This window comes from Aedes albopictus, chromosome 2, assembly GCF_035046485.1.
Source record: "Aedes albopictus strain Foshan chromosome 2, AalbF5, whole genome shotgun sequence".
Classification (NCBI taxonomy): domain Eukaryota; kingdom Metazoa; phylum Arthropoda; class Insecta; order Diptera; family Culicidae; genus Aedes; species Aedes albopictus.
In genome coordinates, this window is record NC_085137.1 from 58301277 (window position 1) to 58322234 (window position 20958).

The following is a 20958-nucleotide window of genomic DNA, read 5'->3' on the forward strand; positions in this document are numbered from 1 at the left end:
ATGACGCAGAGAGCGTCGTGCGACACGGTACGGTACGCGCTCGCAACCCTCACCCACATAAGCCTGTAAGTACTTTCTAGCTTCCGTCGGTAGCATTCAGTACTTAGCGCGTGCCCTACGCCGGGCCGCCATACCTAAGTATGGACGTAGCAACACTAGCTTGCGCTCTCCGTCTACTGCTCCGATTTCCAGTTGTTAACAACCGTCACCTCAGTCTTGTGGTGAGCCAGCTCCAGTTTCCTGAACCGCTCCACGCCTCCACAACCTTGATCGAGTGGTCGGTAGTCAACTTCACCTCCTCGATCGTTTCACCGTAGACTTCGAGCGTAATGTCGTCGGCAAATCCAACAATCTTCACTCCCACTGGGTACTCTAACCTCAACACCTCGTCGTACATGACATTCCATAACACCGGACCCAAGATGGAACCTTGTGGGACTCCTGAGGTTATGTGAAAGCACTTCCGACTCACCTCCGTGTCGTAAACTAGTACACGATTCTGAAAGTAGCTTTCGAGAATCTTGTATAGGTACCACACGATGGGCGGGCCAAAATGTCCACGCGTGGAGGTCGAATAAACTGACGATGATGCACAGCCAAACCTGAACCACTGTGGTGAAGTCGCACTACAGTTGGTGTGACAGTCAGTCTCGGACTCAGGAACAGACATCGCCCTACTATCGGACCCATACCGCATCCCTCCTGATAACGGGAACTGAGTGGCGGATAAGGCCAAGCTTCCGAGTAGTGGAAAAGAGCTCAATAATAGCATATTTTGATATGGAGATCAAAAAGTGATATGGGTTTGATTGACATCTATCTATCTATCTATATATATAAAAATGAATTTCCGTCTGTCTGTCTGTCTGTCTGTCTGTCTGTCTGTCTGTCTGTCTGTCTGACCGCTATGCATTCGGAAACTACTGAACCGATCGGTGTGAAATTTTGTATGTGGATACTTTTGGGGCCGGGGAAGGTTCTTAGCTTGGTGCGGGACCTCTCCGGTCTCTGGAACGGGAGGCTCCCACACAGATGACATCGCGGGGGACGCCCCTATGGAGCTGCATGTCAAAAAACACAGTAGGCAGGCAGTACGACGTTTGCCGGGACAGCTAGTAAGAGATAAAAGATCTAAAAATAAAATCAAAAATTTACTCCTGGAACATCATCATCAAATCATATTTAGATTTTGTAAGATCTAACCAATGGCAGCGAGCTATTCGTATGATCTTGAAATATCAAATTTTGATATTGTTCAGATGTTCCAGGAACATTTTTCAGATATTATTTTCAGATCTTTTATCTCTTATATCAATCAAACCAATATCATGTTTTGATCGTCAGTATTTTACCTCTACCCGGATAGCGGTCGTTTCCGATCCAGAAAATAGTTTCCACATCACATGAGGGCTTCGCAATCGCGAAGATCAACAGGGTGTACTACTGCTGCCGTTATAAGCATAGTTGTCCCATGTTACTTTTTGACGATTTTGACTTTTTTGCACCAGGCGCTCTATTTATACGTATTTTTTCATATAACATCAAAAAATAACATACTTTGTTCGAAGACTCAATGAAAAGCATGTCAAGTCAAATTGTCCCACTGTTAAATTTCTACGCATGTCTGTCCCACAACTGAAATTCTACGCATAACAGTCCCACTATAAAATTTCTATGTAAAACCGATACATTTAGCATTTTTAGTAACTTACTTCATCTAATAGCATGGCTATTTCAATAATGTATGATATAAACTCTTCTTTTATGTTGGCATTACGCTCCAGCTGGAACGAAACTTGTTTTCCAGTTAAACAAAAACTGTTATTTCTTCGCAACTTGCAGTTTCAATCTAAATTCAAATTTTGCTGCAATGCGCGTTGAGCTCATAAACCAAACATTAACATTTTAACTTAATTAATAGGCTCAAATGTCGTGAAGCATGACGAAGCCGATCCAATATAATGACAAAGAGGTTGCTGAATTGAATTACTGGTATGTATATGTGAAAATTTTAAGAAATTAACCTTTCGCAACCGCGCTGGTGTCGAACACGTTTGTTATGCTCGGTTTTATCGCCGGGGTCACATATGACCCCTCCGGCTCCAAAGGGTTAAGCAAGCTTGAAATATTGTTGGTAAGTAAGTTAATGAGTTTCACTTTTTTATTTCAATATGTTATCCCAATAATTTGATTGAATTAGTGTGTCGGTAAGTGAGGCTTAGTTATCGCCCATTTAGAAAATAAAAAGATCACTTTTGGGTTAAACACAAATCGAAGATGAACTGCCGGAGGGACTGAACAAGCAATCAATATTTCAATTGACGAGAGATCAGCCAAGTAAGTGAATTGAAGAGTAAGTGAGTGACTTGGTGAGCGAGATTTTTTAAGTGTGTGGGTTGATGAGTAAATGAGTAAGATGATAAGCGAGTGATTTGATAAGTGATTTGGTTTATTAATGGGTTGATGGGTAAGTGAGTGACTGTTTTGAATGAATGCGTTAATGAGATATTGAGTAACTTGATAAACAAGTGACCTAGACGCTCAGAGACTTGATGAGTAAGTGAATTCTTGGGTAAACTGTTCATAGTAAGTTGTGTCGTAGATAAGCGGCATTCTGTGTATATCGGCACCAACATTTCAAAAGGGCGTAACTGCATTTACAACCAATGCCTTCTCACAAAGCTGTGGAGCGTATCCCATCCCTCTCGAGCAATCCACTAGCACAAATACAAAGATAAAATCCTGCTCTTTTGATTAATGGATGTGAATTGCGTGAGGTGAATGAAATACGACCCACAGCTCTGTGAGAAGGCATTGGTTGCAAAAGCAGTTACGCCCTTTTGAAATGTTGGTGCCGATATGTAAAAGAAATAATAGAGACCAAAAGCATTATTCTCTTATTATTGTATTTGTATTAAAAGTAAACATAGTACCGTAATTGCTTGTTTTCGAATAGGATGAATATAGAACCGTACCAACGGCATTCTGTGTAACGAATTAGCCTAAACTAAATTCACGAATAAAAAAACGGCATTTTGACCCTTCATATTCAAATAAGGATATATGAAGCATGAAGCTTGGCAAATCACTCCTAAATCACGAAGGCAAATCACGAAGTAATGACAAATCACTCCCAATCTTTGCTGGGGTTCCTATTCATATGACCCATACAAGCAGAGGAAGGCATGGTACAGAATGTTTTGAAAACTTAAGCTGTTGTACTTCTAAACATATTTTATTTCAATGATATTTACATATTTCTTGGCATTTATAATTAATGCAAAAGCTTACTCAGTTGTATGCTTTGTTGGTCATTAGCCAAAATAGGCCATTAGGCCGAAAAATTCATTAGGCCGAAAAGGACGTTAGGGCTGAATAATTCAAGTATAGAACAAGGTAATTTCGCCAAGACCCGGCCAAAATACCATTTCGGCCTGAAAACCTTTTCGGCCTAAAGACCTTTTCGGCCTAAAGACCTTTTCGGCCTAAAGACCTTTTCGGCCTAAAGACCTTTTCGGCCTAAAGACCTTTTCGGCCTAAAGACCTTTTCGGCCTAAAGACCTTTTCGGCCTAAAGACCTTTTCGGCCTAAAGACCTTTTCGGCCTAAAGACCTTTTCGGCCTAAAGACCTTTTCGGCCTAAAGACCTTTTCGGCCTAAAGACCTTTTCGGCCTAAAGACCTTTTCGGCCTAAAGACCTTTTCGGCCTGTGGTAGACGGGTCTATTATTGACAATCTCTATTCGGTATCTGCTGCAGTGAATGCGCACTAACACTACCGCAGGCTCCGCACTCGGTCTGTCTGTAACTTTGCACTGCTCGGTGTGATCGGTCGTCTCGCGTCTTAATGGCTTCGTTCGAGTGACTTAGTTAGTTATCCGGAGTGATTGAAAAGATTGATTACTACAACCGTGGCGACGAGGTTAAAACGGCGGTGACATAGTTGGGAATTAGTTCTGGGAGCAAGGTATGTGAAGTGAAAATTAAAATTTGAAAAGTTCAACACCGACGCTTTGGTGAAATCGCGTGATAGACGCCATGTTGGAAAAAGTGAAAGTTGACCTTGGAAAAAAAAATCAACGCAACGGCATCGAAGCTTCCACCCCCATTAGTGCTTCGACCATTCTTTGTTTTTTATCCGTATCTGTTTTTGGTGCAAGCTAACGAATTGGAGGACGGAATAGAAAATTCTGGAAGCTCAAGTGTAAAAACAAAAGAAGAAAAATAATTAGAAAAGGTGACGCCCGAAACACCCCATTGATTTTTTTCTGGTGGAATACATGTGTATTGGTGACGGCAATATTGCTATGAGAGTAGACATATAGTGAAAGTTTTTTTCTCGTAGTGGTAACAAAACGAAGAATTCGACAACGTTGGTGTGTACTGAAAATGTAGAGAAAAATCTAATTGGAAAATGAATTGAAGAATGCTGCAAGCTTATCTGTTCCTACTGGATTATGAATGAGAAACAAGAAAGATGGGGATGATGCCGAAACCGATTGAATTCCGGTACATGAATGAAATACAAAACAATGTGGTGGTGAAGCAACCGATTGAATTCCGGTTAGAAGAAATCAACAAAAGTGGATTGTTGCGAAACCGATTAAATTACGGTTGAAAAGTGAGCTGTTAAGATGCCATGCAACTGATTGAATTACGGTTGAAGACGTTTAAGTGAGGGTTACCGATTCGATTCCGGTAAAATAAAAATTGAGTTCTTGGTGTTGCAAAACAAAAAAATAGCTTTGATTTGTATCTGACTGTGAATTAGACGGGTTCAAAAAAAAAAAAAAAATGAATGATCGAAATAATGCACCATGATGAAAAAAAGATAATGTAGTGAACATATTGTGTACGAAACGAAAAGAGGTAACAGAGCTGATGATGCATTTTTGTTCTGTCGTTGTTTTATTTGTGTATAGCGATAACGCGACATCGTGGATAACAACAACGAAATGGAGGATATAATCGACGGCCAACAAATTGTACAGCAACATGTGCAGTTTTTCAGCCCGGCTTCATACAACCTTCCTCACTTCAAGTATAAGCACCTTCCGCCATCGGAGGTCCGGAACGCTTGGAGTATGTGGATTAGGTGGTTCGAGAATGTCATGGCAGCGGCTAACGTGTTGGATGAGACAAGCAAGAAGGTGCAGTTACTGGCTATGGGAGGCATGGAGCTACAGTGTGCTTACTATGGGCTACCAGGTGCTGATGACGACGCAAACGAGGAAAATGATCGTTTTCCTTACCAGAATGCGAAATCAAAGTTGACACAGCATTTTTCTCCGAAGCACCACGACAGTTTCGAACGTTTCCTTTTCTGGTCAATGGCTCCACAGGAAGACGAACCTATTGAGAAGTTTGCCTCGAGGGTACAAATGAGAGCAGAGAAAATTTGTTTTGGGAAAACTGCCGTTGAAAGTCGTCATATTGCTATCATCGATAAGATAATACAATACGCAACGGGTGACCTACGACAAAAGTTGCTAGAAGGAGAGGTCTTGACGCTAGATGATACCACAAAAATCGTAAACGCATTTCAATCGGTGCGGTATCAGTCGGCCAAAATGAACGGCAACGGAAAGGAAAACCTTACAGTGAACAATGTCAAACGGTCAGTTGGTAGCTCCAACACTTCTGTAGAAGACAGAAAGAAATGCCTGCGTTGCGGGTATAGGGCTCATCGGCCAGGCGATAGATGCCCCGCAGCAAACAAAACCTGCTTACAATGTGGAATAGTGGGCCATTTTCGCACGGTATGTCGATCAAAGCAAAAATCACAGTCGAACGATGATTGGGTAAGTCAAACAAATTCTTTCTATTTACTTTATATTATTTGACATTTAAAAATTTAGGGTACCCGAAAACGTAAACAAAGTTTTACGACTACCAACGACAAGTTTCGTCCAGAGAAACGTGCTAGGAATGTTTTCAATATCAGGGATAATAGTGGCGATGAATCTCCGGAAGACTTACCGGTTTACAATGTGGGAAATGAGGAAGACGAGGTCATTCAATGCCGCGTTGGTGGGGTTCAGATCGCTATGTTGATCGATTCTGGATCTAAGCACAATCTTATTGACGATACGACATGGGAATTGATGAAATTACGAGACGTAAAGATAACCAACCAGAGAGTAGACACCGGTAAACGATTCTTAGCATATGGCCGCATACCCTTGCAACTTGTTACAACTTTCGACGCCGAGCTAGAAGTAGATGATAACGGCGATTTATTGAAAACGACAACATCCTTCCATGTCATTCAAAAGGGACAACAGCCACTTTTGGGGAAATTGACCGCTCAAAAGTTGGGTGTTCTGAAGGTTGGTCTCCCGAGCACTCACTCTTCATCAGTCAGTAAGATTGAAAGTTCTACTAAGGCGTTTCCCAAAATGAAGGGAATAAAGTTGAACATCCCTATCGACAGAACTGTCCCTCCAGTTATTCAACCATTGCGACGCTGCCCGATTCCAATGTTGGAAAAGGTAGAGCAAAAACTGAACGAGCTCCAAGAAATGGATATCATTGAAAGAGTGATGAAACCTACATCATGGGTTTCGCCATTGGTTCCCATTCTCAAAGAAAACGGGGACTTACGTTTATGTATCGATATGAGGAGAGCAAATCAAGCGATCCAAAGGCTGAATCACCCACTACCAGTTTTCGAAGACCTAATAGCAAGGTTTCGCAATGCCCGATTCTTCACATCACTCGATATCAAACAAGCCTTTCACCAGGTAGAACTGTCTGAAGACTGTCGCGATGTAACTACCTTCATTACGAATTGGGGGCTATACCGGTATAAACGTCTACTATTTGGAATAAACTGCGCGCCTGAGCTTTTCCAAAATCTCATGGAGAGTATTCTTGGTGGATGTGAGAACACTGTTGTGTTCATAGACGACATTATGTTATTTGGAGAGACAGAGGAAGAGCACGATGCGGCAGTGAAACGAACGTTACATGTCTTGAGTCAATATGGAATACTCTTGAATGACCACAAGTGCAGATTCAAGCAACGGGAAGTCACGTTTGTAGGGCATCGGCTATCAGCGGAAGGAGTATCACCAAGTGAAGAGAAAGTCAAATCCATTTTGTCCTGCAGAGCACCACGCACAAAGGAGGAACTAAGAAGTTTTCTAGGTCTCGTGACGTACGTTTCAAGGTAAAAAAAAAAAAAAAAAAAAACTTGTAATATTTTTTGGAATATTTTAATAACTCGATACTGTTAGGTTTATCCCGAATCTAGCGACCGTAAACTATCCTCTGAGACAGCTTTTGAAACAGGAAAACTCGTTTGAGTGGAAAATGCAGCATCAAGAGTCTTTTGATAAAGTCAAAACGCTAATTGGATCCGTGGGTAGCTTAGGTTTCTTTGACCCGAAAGATCGTACATTGGTCGTTACTGACGCTTCTGGAGTTGGATTGGGAGCCGTTTTGATCCAATTCAAGCACTCTCAACCAAGGATAATCAGTTACGCCTCCAAAAGTTTATCCGAAATCGAAAAGACTTATCCACCTATCGAGAAGGAAGCACTCGGGATTGTATGGGCAGTCGAAAGGTTCAGGAACTATTTGCTCGGCATTACTTTCGAACTAGAGACAGATCACAGGCCGCTGGAAACGTTGTTTACTGCAACATCCAGACCAACTGCGAGAATTGAGCGTTGGTTGCTGCGAATTCAAGCCTTCCGATTCAAAGTTATTTACCGTAAAGGTTCGGCTAATTTGGCAGATTGCTTGTCAAGATTGGCGGCACATGTTGAAGATCCAGAGTGGACTGAGGAAACGGACATCTTCATCAGAAGAGTTATGGTACAGTCATTATCCACGCTCTCAACTTTGTCAGAAGGGCAGGGTTTTGATGCAGAAACAGAAGAAATGATCAGGTTAGTTCAAGAACTAGCGGCCATCGACATTGAAGAAGTGGTAAGAGCAACAACCTCTGACGAAGAGTTGCAAAAACTCGTCAAATGCATAGAAACAGATAAATGGGAACAAGAAGATCTGAAGCAGTATAAGGCCTTTCGATTGGAATTTTCGTACGTAAATAAGCTGATCATGCGAGGAACAAAGCTGGTCATTCCCGCTACGCTACGTTCAAGGATGTGTGAGTTAGCTCACGAAGGTCATCCAGGACAGTCGATGATGAAGAGGAGACTTCGTGAACGATGTTGGTGGCCAGGAATCGATTTGGATGCAGTAAAGTTTTGCGAGAAGTGCGAAGGGTGTCAACTAGTGCAATCGACAGACCCTCCAGAGCCCATGATGCGGCGTGCGCTCCCGGAGAAACCCTGGATTGACGTAGCACTGGATTTTCTAGGACCCATGCCAACTGGGGAATATCTGCTGGTTGTAATTGATTACTACAGTCGGTACATAGAAATCGAAATTATGAATCGTATCACGGCACAGGAGACCATTAAGCGCTTACGAAGAATTTTTAGAACATGGGGTCCTCCAAGAACAATAACGCTCGATAACGCAAAGCAGTTTGTTTCGACTGAGTTTAAGGAGTATTGTTCAATTAACGGCATACATCTTAACCACACTTCGCCATATTGGCCACAGGCAAATGGCGAAGTCGAAAGACAAAACCGATCTCTACTGAAACGGATGAAAATTGCTCACGCTATTCATGACGATTGGAAGGCAGAACTAGACAGCTACTTAGACCTATACAACAACACTCCGCACACTGTAACCGGGAAGGCACCAAGTGAGCTGCTGCAGGGAAGAAAGTTGCGATCTAAACTACCCCGCATTGACGATCTTGAGACAGTACCACCAAGCACCGATTTCAGGGACCGCGATATAGCCACAAAAGTTCAGCAGAAAGAGAGAGAGGATACGAGAAGGCGTGCAAAACCCAGTTCAATCGCGTCGGGTGATATTGTCCTCATGAAAAATCTTCTTCCATCAAGCAAGCTATCAACGAACTTCTTAAACGAGAAGTTTACCGTATTAGATAGAAATGGATCAAACGTGACAGTGCAGTCCAACAGTTCGGGAAAACAATATAACAGGAACGTTTCACATTTGAGGAGATTCAATGCTGACTCTAATTGGGCAAACGAAGAACCAACGTTGGAACCCGAAAACGATCCAGGCATCCGGAAGGTGGCAGAAAACACAGCGCACCAAGAAACATCTGCAGTTGCTGTTCCCAACCCACTACCTGTTAGGAGATCGCTGCGTGACATCAGACCTGCCAACAGATTCAGTCCTTAAAGATAAGTATACCTTCAATGTTGATACTTTATTCTAAATCCCAAAAATAAATGCTTTAAAAATAGGTAAAAATAGGGGATGTGGTAGACGGGTCTATTATTGACAATCTCTATTCGGTATCTGCTGCAGTGAATGCGCACTAACACTACCGCAGGCTCCGCACTCGGTCTGTCTGTAACTTTGCACTGCTCGGTGTGATCGGTCGTCTCGCGTCTTAATGGCTTCGTTCGAGTGACTTAGTTAGTTATCCGGAGTGATTGAAAAGATTGATTACTACACGGCCTAAAGACCTTTTCGGCCTAAAGACCTTTTCGGCCTAAAGACCTTTTCGGCCTAAAGACCTTTTCGGCCTAAAGACCTTTTCGGCCTAAAGACCTTTTCGGCCTAAAGACCTTTTCGGCATAAAGACCTTTTCGGCCTAAAGACCTTTTCGGCCTCAATTCATTTTCGGCCTAAAACCTTTTCGGCCTAAAGACATGTTTGGCCTAAAGACCTTTTCGACTTCATGACCTTTTCGGCCATATGACCAATCCGGTTCAATGACGTTTTTGGCCTAATGACTTATTCGGCCATATAAATACTTTGATGTAACAATATTTTGCGGTCACACGACGTTTTTCCCGACCAAACAATATATCGGCCTGGTGACTTTTTCGACCTAACAAAATGTTCGGCCCAATGACCTTTCCAACCTTATAACGTTTTTGGCCTAACGTTCTAATCGCTTATTTCGATAATACAGGTATTCTTCGATATAACGTACCCTCGATATAGCGTACCCTCGATATAACGAATTCGATATAACGTACATTTTGCTTCGATATAACGTACAAAATTGAAAATTTTAATTTTTCCCAGGAATAACCCTCAGATAAGCTACGAAACCACTCAAATCAATGTTTTCTTGCAGTATTAACCTTGTATCCTAGAATTAGCGCAAATTGGGAAAAGAATTAGTGTACGTTATATCGAAGCAAAATGTACGTTATATCGAAGCACAAAAAACTAAATTACTTTTTCGTGAAAACTCATGTTTTTCATTATTGGTTTTGTGAATTTCACCGAAATCATTGTTTGGGGTTAATTTCACGTCAAAATAATCAATATAAGCATAAATAATATTAATTTTTTCTCTGCTTCGATATAATGTACAAAGAGAAAACTTTTTTGTACGTTATATCGAAGAGTACCTGTACTGTATATAGGGGAAATTACCTATTCTCGGCCGTTTTGTTCTCTTCGTCTTTGGGGGTTTTTTGGAACCTATTGAACTCAGATTTGGTCTCAAATCCTTCCCAACTAAGCTGAATTATATGGCCAAGTTTCAGGCAATTTGGCTGACAAAAACCCCCCATGACGAAGAGAACAAACCTGCCGATAATACCCATTGTCACCCTATTTCGACGTAAACTGCGATGGAAGAGCTATTTAAGTAAAAAAATGAATACATTTAAATATTTTTTTAATGGAGATTTGGGTGTACGACACACAGTGGCCCAATGAAGAATTCTTCGTTTGATGGAAAGTTTCCTCAGACTGGAGTGAGAATCGAAGTCACACTACGTGGATATCAATACGCCGAAATGGCTGGCGCAACTAACCGCACGGCCACGAAACCCATACTTTATAACTCACTTACTAACTCACTAATTCACTTACTAATGCACTCACTCCTACGGAACAGATCTCACATACTCATAAACCAAAAAATTCACTTACTCACTAACTCATTTACTTACTATCACACACACTCACCAATTTAACAATTCTCTTACCAACACATTAAAATTAACGGGACAACTCCCTGTAAGCTGTAACTTTCCTAATTCGTAACTGACTCACTCACCAACTCACTTGATCTTGGAGCACCTCACATTCATCCTCTCATCAATTCAATAATCAACTTCTTATTCACCAACTCACTCACCTAGTTCCTACTTACCTGATTATTAAGAAAGTGTTAAAATGTGATGTCACTCTTATGTTGTCTTTCGGCTCCGTTTTGCCTCGAGATATTTGAGCCTTATGCATGAGAGTCTTATAATGTTATAAGAGAAGCTAACACTGTTTGTTATAAAAAAATATAACAAAAAAGTACAGAACAGACCGCATAGAACGTGGAAAGAGGCGACTAATTATCGTGGGACTGATATGCGTAGAAATTTCGCCAACAGGACCACATTTCTAGGCATAACAGTCCCACTAATCATTTTTTTTGCTAAAAACACTATATTTTTAAAAATGTTTGATTGGAAATACTTCAGGCATGAAAATATAAGCAATTTCTAACGATACTATGAAAACTTAAATCCGATTTGTTGCACCATTTGACCAAAAAACATTAAAAACCTGTTTGAAACTTCAATCGCGATTTTCTCCGTTTCAAGTTTTTCAACATGGGACAACTATGCGTAGAACGGCAGTAGCAGTTGTTATGCACCCCAGATAGCTGATATACCAGTTTTCGTCTATGCTAGATTCGCTATCAAGCGCACTAGCGGGATTGAGTCCCGTGATAATCGGTGGAGAACTCAACGCCTGAGCGAGACTGGGCATGACTAGACTGACCGTGAATGTCGCGAACATAGGCGACAAAAAAAAATCTACAGTAGAAATGGTGCAGAGCCCATCATCGATGTGACCTTCTGGAGCCCAGATCTAAACCCTAGCTCAGACTGGAGGGTCGACGATGGGTGTACGCACAGCGACCACCTGGCGATTCGATACACGGTGGAACACGGAGTAGGACGGCCGAAAATTATAAACAGCCATCGGGGATGGCTGACCTCGCACTTCGATAAGCCGGCATTTGTGGAGCGATGGAGGGTAACACCGACGATCTGTCTAGTGACGATCTAGTCGGAACCCTGAGCCGTGCATATGACGCTGCAATGCCAAGGCAATCCCCAGGAATTGACGCAAACCGGTATACTGGTGGTGTCCAGAAATCGCAGAACTCCGCGCACCCTGCCTCATAATTAGGAGGAGGATGCTAAGCGCTCACTCCGATGAGGGTAGAATTGAGCAAAGTGAGGCCTACAGGGAGGCTAAACTGGAAATAAACGAAAAGATGAAGGCGTGTTAGCAAACGTACTACGATAATCTCTGCCAGGCAACCAACACGACCCTCGGGGTGATGCCCACAGGGTAGCCTGGCCAAACGAAGGGCGCGTCTGCACTCCCTAAGCGCTCCCCCGAGATGCTGCAGAAGATCATAGATACGTTGTTCCCGCGTCACGATACAAGACCATGGGCCCCCGTTATCTACGGCCAAATCGGCCAAAGCAAGGTTGCCCCGGTGATGAATAACGAACTTGATGCAATAGTGATGTCGTTGAAATTGTACAAGGCTCTGGGTCCGGATGGTATTCCGACAGCAGTCATAAAAGCAGCCATCGAACCTATGCAGATGTGCCTAGACAGAGGCGAATTTCCGAAGAGATGGAAAAGGCAAAGCTTGGTTCTACTGCCCAAAACCGGGAAGCCACCTGGCGACCTGTCTGCATACAAACATATCTGTCTTCAGGACCCGCCGGTTGACTGGTGGAATCGATCATTCTGCCGAGGCTGATGGTCTATACCAGAGATGCCAGATATGTACACAGATTTTTCTGTATTATGCAGAGTTTTGACCTTCCATACAGACAAGATACAGAGTACAGAAAAATACAGATTTTTGAAATGAGATACAGATTTCTACAGAAAGAATAAAATTTGATGTAATTTTCAATGAACTCAATGAAAACTTTGTAAATCGTAGCTTAAACTCTGAGGAATGTATGAAAATTTGTACATTTTCACACATGTTTTAGAAAAATAAATATCAGTAAAAATTTAAAATTGTCAAAAAGTAGTACATTTTTGTTAGTTTCTATTGAAATCTAGGACTCCTGGTGTCTGCTACACCCTCAAACACGGCGATACAGATAAATCTGTATTGATACAGATTTTTGATGAAAATAATCTGGTATCTCTGGTCTATACTGAGTAACGTTGACTCTGGCCTCTCGGATAACCAGTTCGACTTCCGGAAGGGTCGATCGGTGGTTTACGCTATTAGAGCTGTAACCAAAACGGCCGATAAAGCGCTCCAAAAAAAGCAAACGGGAACACTTCCAGAACAGGGTGCTAATCTATGACACCGAGGAAGACGAGAGAAGCTACAACATCACCGCGAGGGTACTTCAGGGCTCTATCCTGGGCCCGGTTCTATGGAACACGGCGTATTGAGGTTCAAACTTCCACCGGGCGTAAAGCTGATTGGCTTTGCCGATGATATTACCCTCGTGGAATAAGGCGAGTCAATAGAGGAAGTGGGGCTGACAGCACCGCATGCGATAGGCTTAGTGAACGACTGGATGAGGTCGAGACAGCTGGTACTCGCGCATCACAAAACGGAGGTGGTAGTGGTGAACAGCCGCAAGTCTGAACAGCAGGCAGTGGTCACCACGGGCAGGTGTACGATGAACTCCAAGCGCTCACTGAGGCAACTGCGATGACAAGCTGAAATTCGGTAGCCACGTGGAATATGTTTTCAAAAAGGCAAGCATGGCGATTAGGCATTATCGAAGATGATGTCAAATAGCTCGGCAGACTCTCGAGCAAGCGTAAGTTGCTTGCGATAGTAGTGGTCTCCATACTACGGTACGGCGCCACTGCGTTGTCGAAAGCGCTAGTAGTATGTGCTAGTAGTCAACCGAAGCGTGAAGTGACTCGAGGGTACCCACGGGCATCAGCCTGTGTCTTAGGGTGGTCGGTCAGCGCATAGGGTCCGTTCATAAATGACGTAGCATTTTTTACAATTTTTGACAACCCCCTTCCTCTTCGTAGCATATTTACCCATACCTAATACATGGCTCGTGGCATAATCAGAGACCCCCCTCCTCCCCAAAATGCTACGTCATATATAGACAACCCCATACCACAAAGTCTCAAAGGTTGCGTATTAGCGGACATGATGCTAATATCACTCGTGCTGGCAGAAGATGAATAGTGCTTTGAGAGACGTGGCATTAGAGGCGCGAGACAAATCGGCAGATCATCGTCTATGTTGAAGTGGCAGAGGCAATAAGATTATACTGAGCGTGTCTATATGAACGAACAGGCCCCATGGTACAAATTTTCCAAATGGAGGAGAACGTTCCTCTGGAGCCGACCTACTGATATCTGAGGCCCCATGGCGAGGTCAACTTTCACTTGACATATTTTCTGTGAGGCTATGAGTGTTTTGGGTGGTATCTGCACAGATTCGGACATACAGGCTCCCCCGCATGTCCGAAGCGTGCAGACTGCGACGAGACCGCGAAGCACGTGCTCTTTGAATGCCAACGCTTCGTAGAACATAGGCCGAGTATGCAGGAGGTACATATGTGGTCTAGACATCACTTCTGACACCATTGTTGAAAGGATGTGTATGGGGGCGGACAAGGTGGATTCTGTTACTTCCACGTTCACCAGTATTGTACTTGATTTACAGAGAAAATAGCGAGTCGACCAACAGCAGGTTCAGTTGAACTCCAGGAGCTTGAGTCAAACCCCAAGTAACACACTTGTGACAGAAAAGTCACGGCGGCGCAGGTTTTTGTTGAGCAGAAGTCACTGTCCTTTACTTCTAACAAATAAAAAAATACTTGCTAGGAGTAAGTCACAGTGACTTCTGTGCAACAAAACCCGCGCCGCCATGACTCTTCCGTGACAAGTGTGTTACTTGGGACGGTTAGTCTAAAGTATTAGCTAGGACTCAAGCTTCCAGGGGAGAGAGGACTACTTATGGCGGTTGCTGGTGTAACGCTAATAAGACCGGTAATCCTCTACGGGCACGAGACATGGCCATGCTCGAGGAGGACCTGCAAGCACTAGGAGTTTTCGAACGACGCGTGCTAAGGACGATCTTCGGCGGTGTGCAGGAGAACGGTGTGTGGCGGAGAAGAATGAACCACGAGCTCGCTGCACTTTACGGCGAACCCAGCATCCAGAAGGCGGCCAAAACCGGAAGGATACGATGGGCAGGGCATGTTGCAAGAATGCCGGACAACAACCCTGCAAAGCTGGTGTTTGCAACTGATCCAGTTGGTACAAGAAGGCGTGGAGCGCAAAGAGCACGATGGGCGGACCAGGTGGAGCGTGACTTGGCGAGCATCGGGCGCGACCGAGGATGGAGAGCGGCAGCCACGAACCGTGTATTATGGAGAAATATTGTTGATTCAGTTTTATCTTGAATTTGATGTAATACTAAATAAATGAAATGAATGGTGGAATGCTACCTGGTGGAAACCAATAGAGAGTTCTCGTGTACGCCCCCCTTCGAAGTCATCCCTAGCGGGCGAGGAAGAGAGAGAATGAGTTTTTAGTGGGGATCACATAATCCGAGGAACCACCTCTTGGGAATCTTGGGTATGAGCAGATTGTCTTGTTCTATAAAAAAACCGCTGTAAAGGCGTGGGTCCTGATCATGTTGGGATGACAATTCGATTTCCGGTCGGTCCACGTCTTGGTCAATTATAGTTTTGCCTAATTGGCAAAACTCTGATAAAAAAAACGTTGAAAAAATCGGATCACCACTGTAAATTGAAGAACAGCAGTTGGCAAAAGCGGAGTGCGATGCTGTTGATGCCCAAAAGCTAATAACGTTCTTTCAACGGGCCCTTCCATCGCAAGGCAGTTGGCGGTCAAATGGAAAGGTGATCGTCACTTACCAACCACCACCACGCAGTTGGTAGAACATTCCGTACCTATGATGCTCCCGTCTGGAATCAATCATCCCGAGCGGCGTCTTTCAGTTGGCGCAGTAAGTGCGCACGTTTAAACGTTTTCCCAAATCTCCTCCTGTCCGAGAGCGCTCTAATACCTATGCCCAATGGCACAAAAGCGCTGGAAAACAAACCGGTTCGATTACGCCAAACGGCGTGGCGGCGTGGTGCCTTTGGGCTTCAATCCAACCCTCCGCCACCCGTCACATCGAATCTGTTGCTAACAACCGGTCGGTGGTCGTACGGCGCGGCGCTGCGATGCGGTGGTGCTGTACTGGCGGTTGGATGGAAACTTCCACACTTCTCTCCTTCCGTGCACAACAGCAACATCAACTTTCAACCAGTGAACCACCGAAATGAGAGTGATGTTTGGTGGCACATAAAAATCCTTATTATTTCTAATGATATACGCCATAAAAGCCATACATTAGATCCGCGTATTGCTTTGCGTTAGGTTCCGTTGCAGCGCGGGGTTGGGTTGCGGGGACGGACGAGAAGGTGTGTCGTGCGCGTTGTTCGATGGTAGCTTCCTCGCACCTGCCCTTCCACACGGCGGCTGCTGCTGCTGCTGAACTGTTTGTTGCACTATGCGCGCCACTCTATCCCTTTATTGATGGCATTATGTTTGCTGAAATTGACGATCTAACGAAGTGGAGGGAGGGCGTCTCTCATCGGTGCTAAACTATATGGCTGCATGATTCGCACTCGGCAGCCAGCGTCGTCGTATTTATTGAGAAGGGTCAACAACAAACAACCTCTGCATCTGATGGCACCCGTGCGTGTGCGCTAGTTCGTTCCGATATATATTGGTCGGGATTTGGGAGAAATGTGTCGGGATGTGTAATTAATAAGGTCTGGATGAATTGCTTTTCTGGTGGAGTGATTTACATTGCTAAGTGGTTTTGGATAAAACCTTCTGCTGTAGACGACACGGAAAAGATTCAAGGGTCTATTTATTTTCTCTTTGATGGCCTAAGCTTTAGTTTTTACTGGATGTGACCGAGTATAAATAAAAGTAATATTTGCAACAACTTTTGAATGTCCAAAACCCGTGGCGCAGTGGTCTAACGATCTTTTCATAAGCGGATGGCCATTGGCTCGATTTTCAGCCCCGGCACTTGTAATTTTTCTTCGGTTGCCAAGTAGTGCTCTTCCGAGTCCCCATGGCTTTAACGGACCCTAATACCTGGATATCGACGAATTGCAACTCAATATAGACGCTCAATCGGTCGGGAAAAGTAAAGAGCTGAAACACGAACAGCAGTCACACATAATCTATACACATCGTTCTCATCATTCTGCACGGACATGGTAGAGAAGTAAAAACAGCACAAAGGCAACCAATTCGATATAGTAGAATAGAATACATTTAGGTGCTGTACAAAGTGTCAGTCCAGTTGTCAATTGCAATGGCTCGCCTAGTTCAACGGCTTTCCGAGCCCGTATGAAGTCGATCATCAATATTAACTTCTTTTCTCGATAAACCTAGATAGCTGTGTAGTATCGTTAGCCATTATCTCAATAGGCTAAGAATAATACGGAGCGCCGGTAAGAGTTCACTAAACAGGTGACCCCTACTTCATTGGGTGATGAGGCCATAATGGCTAGGGGGTCTAGTTAAACCCTAACCACTAACGGAGCTTACGCTCCGTATCATTCTGGAGCAAATCAATGAATTCCAAGAGTCTCTCTACCTGGTGTTCATTGATTACGAAAAAGCTTTCGACCGTCTCAATCACGGAAGCCCTCAGGTGCAAGGGTGTCCCTGAGAAAATCATCGGCCTTATTGAAGCACAGTACAGAGCATTTACGTGCAGAGTACTGCACAACGGTGTTTTGTCCGATCCCATCCGGGTCGTTGCTGGAGTGAGGCAAGGATATATATTATCACCGCTACTGTTCCTTATCGTAATCGACGAGATCCTGGTTGGTGCGATTGACCGTGAACCAAATCGTGGATTGCTGTGGCAACCTATTACCATGGAGCGCCTAAATGACTTCGAACTGGCTGATGACGTTGTTCTACTAGCTCAACGGTGCTCTGATATGCAGAGCAAGCTCGATGATCTTGCCAATCGCTCCTCAGCGGCAGGTCTTACCATCAACGTTAACAAAACCAAGTCGTTGGATGTAAACACGGTCAACCCTTCCAGCTTTACGGTAGCTGGCCAATCAGTAGAGAATGTTGAAAGCTTCCAATATCTTGGTAGCCAAATGGTGACCGATGGCGGCACCAAGATCGACATAGGTGCACGGATCAAGAAGGCGAGGGCTGTTTTTGCGAGTTTAAGAAATGTATGGAAAAACAACCAGAAATAATCGACGCACCAAAATCCGAATTTTCAACTCGAACGTGAAATCTGTGCTGCTATACGCCAGTGAAACATGGTGTGTATCATTGGAGAACACTCAGCGGCTGCAGGTCTACATCAATAGATGCCTGCGGTATATAATTCGTGCATGGTGGCCTCACAATAGGATCTCCAACGTGGAGCTCCATCGTCGATGTCATCAAAAGCCGAGAGCGACAGAAATTCGGGAGCGAAAGTGGAGATGGGTCGGCCACACTCTACGCAGGGGCGGAAACTAAATCTGCAAACAAGCGTTAGACTTGAACCCAGCAGGACATCGCAGCAGAGGCAGACCTAGAGGCTCATGGCGGCGCAGCCTCAATAACGAAATCAAGCAAGTCGACAGAAATTTGACCTGGCCACAGGTCAAGGCGATGGCTGGCAATCGCCCAGGATGGAAATCTTTCAATTCGGCCCTCTACACCACCATGGGTGCCCAGGACTGAAAGTAAGTAAGTACTAACGGAGCCCGGAGCCAGGGCGTCCTCCACAGTATTTTGCCCTTACTTCTCTATCCGGAGCAATGGTGCAGCTGACCTTGTGTTTCTTCGAGATAATCAGCTACCCCTCATAAGTTCCAAACTCAAGGTTCAGTAAGGGTGGGGTTATGCATAGGTTGTTTATAAGCTTGGTTACATGGTTTCGCATTATGCGTTCTACTCGGCGTACTCTGTGTATTTTCGCATCTGGCGTTCTTAAATCGAAACCGAATTGCTTCTATCGACGTTGTTCTTTTCGGCTCAAACAGCATCTGTTCTGGCATCCAGCGGCTGAGTATGAAATGCTCATTTCCCGGAAGGTATGCCTATGGTGGCAGCCCCACCAAGGTAGATAGGGGACCATAGGCCATCAACCTACTGTTTCCGAAACCAAAAAACCGTTACATAAACCGAAAATGAAAAATTACGAACTGATTCAACGGCAACGACTTTAAGCGTGAAACAACGGACAAGAATTGGAACTTGGAATGTATTAACCCTAGCCCAGCAGGGTGAACTGGCACAAGTAGCCAATGAGGCATGCCGTATGAAGCTTAAGATCCTAGGACTGAACGAAGTCCGTTGGCCGAACTTGGAGAACACAGGTTGGCGTCGGGTCAAATTCTGCTATATTCTGGCCTACGAAATGAACACGCTCCTCGTCACCGTGGAGTTGGTTTCCTGCTCAGCGCTCACGCCCATGCAGCGCTCATAAAGTGGGAACCTATTAATGAGAGGGTGATTGTAGCCAGATTCAAAACACGGGTTCGAACCTTACCATAATCCAATGTTACGCGCCAACCGATGCTGCCGAATTGCAAGCCAAAGAGAAAGAAAAGGTTGGTTCCGACAACTCGGACTATGAGCACGTCATGCGACGCCTTGGTCTCGGAGAAATGAGCGGAAATGGAGAGCTGTTTGCAGAATTTTGTGGCAACAATGACATGGTTATTGGAGGATCGCTCTTTCCTCATCGACCAGGGCACAAAGTGACATAGGTTTCCCGTGATGGTGTCACGGAAAATCAAATCGACCACATCTGAATCAGCCAAAAATCGAGACGGAGCCTTCTTGATGTGCGGAACAAACGTAGCGCTGACATTGCGTCCGACCATCATCTCCTAATCGGCGAGATCCGACTGCTCATTGCTAGGATCCAGGAGGAGAAAATCGGGCGCCGGTTCAACACACGCCGACTGGAAGACGCTGCGGTGATAAGGTCCTTCGTCGAGGAGCTAGAAAACCGTGCTGCGGATATTCCAGCAGATGGAAGCGTAGAAGATCAATGGAGCGCCATCAAGAACGCCTTCATCGCCACTGGCGAGAATAATTTGGGTAAGCTACACACTTAAAACCGATTCTCGATCTCGGCAATCTAAATTGCCGAGATCTAACGGCAACTGAATAAATTGCCGATTGTTCAGCAATTTATACTCTTATTGCTGATATTCGGCAAAAATAATTACTGAGAATACATAACAACAACATAAAATACCGAAACTCGGAAAAAAACATTACTGAACTATTCGGCAATCGTTGTTTTTGCCGAGATCAGCAAACGCGTTTGACGAAATCTCGGCAAATGCATTCAGTTTTGCTGATATTCAGTAAAGCTGCTGTCATTTTGCATCTTTCTTTAGCACCATCTTGAATTCAAGTGTTTGCAGGTTTTTAGGGAATGTAGCTCGAGTCAAGATTTTAAACGAATTTAATTCAAGTTTTGGTGTCTGAGTTGGCAGTATCGTGGAAGTTTTAAGAGCAAATAATGTAAGAATCAAGGTAAGAATCTGCTGCGTGGGACCTTAATGTTTTTACATATTTTTGCAGCAGACTCCTTGTCAGACGTAATTTCGACGAGCTGCAGCGGCATGGTAATCAGCCATTCTAGTTCACCAGCCGTGTTTCAAGTGACGGAGCAAATCAGTTATTTCGCTGTAATATTTGGTTTAATATCAATCGCAACAATAAAATTAATTATCCAAAAACAATGTTGAGTTTATGACAAAAGGCTACAAACAGACAAATTTGTCCGTAAACCAGGAAAAAACACTGGCATTTTGGGAATTCATGAAATGTTTCAACTTACTGATCACTCGGCAAGCCGTGATTTGTTTTGATTTTTTTTGCCGAGCAGACAGCAACAT

The 20958-nt window shown here is 44.1% G+C and overlaps 1 protein-coding gene across 1 annotated transcript; it reads left to right on the forward strand.

Annotated features, from left to right (window-relative positions):
• Nucleotides 1-3708: 3708 nt before the first annotated feature.
• On the forward strand, nt 3709-9933 carry LOC134287605 (uncharacterized protein K02A2.6-like). The gene is made up of 4 exons (XM_062849708.1): nt 3709-3965; nt 4921-5799; nt 5857-7169; nt 7237-9933. Exons 2-4 carry the CDS (start codon nt 4954-4956, stop codon nt 9233-9235), a joined length of 4158 nt encoding a protein of 1385 aa, XP_062705692.1. The 5' UTR covers nt 3709-3965; nt 4921-4953; the 3' UTR covers nt 9236-9933.
• Nucleotides 9934-20958: the final 11025 nt, after the last annotated feature.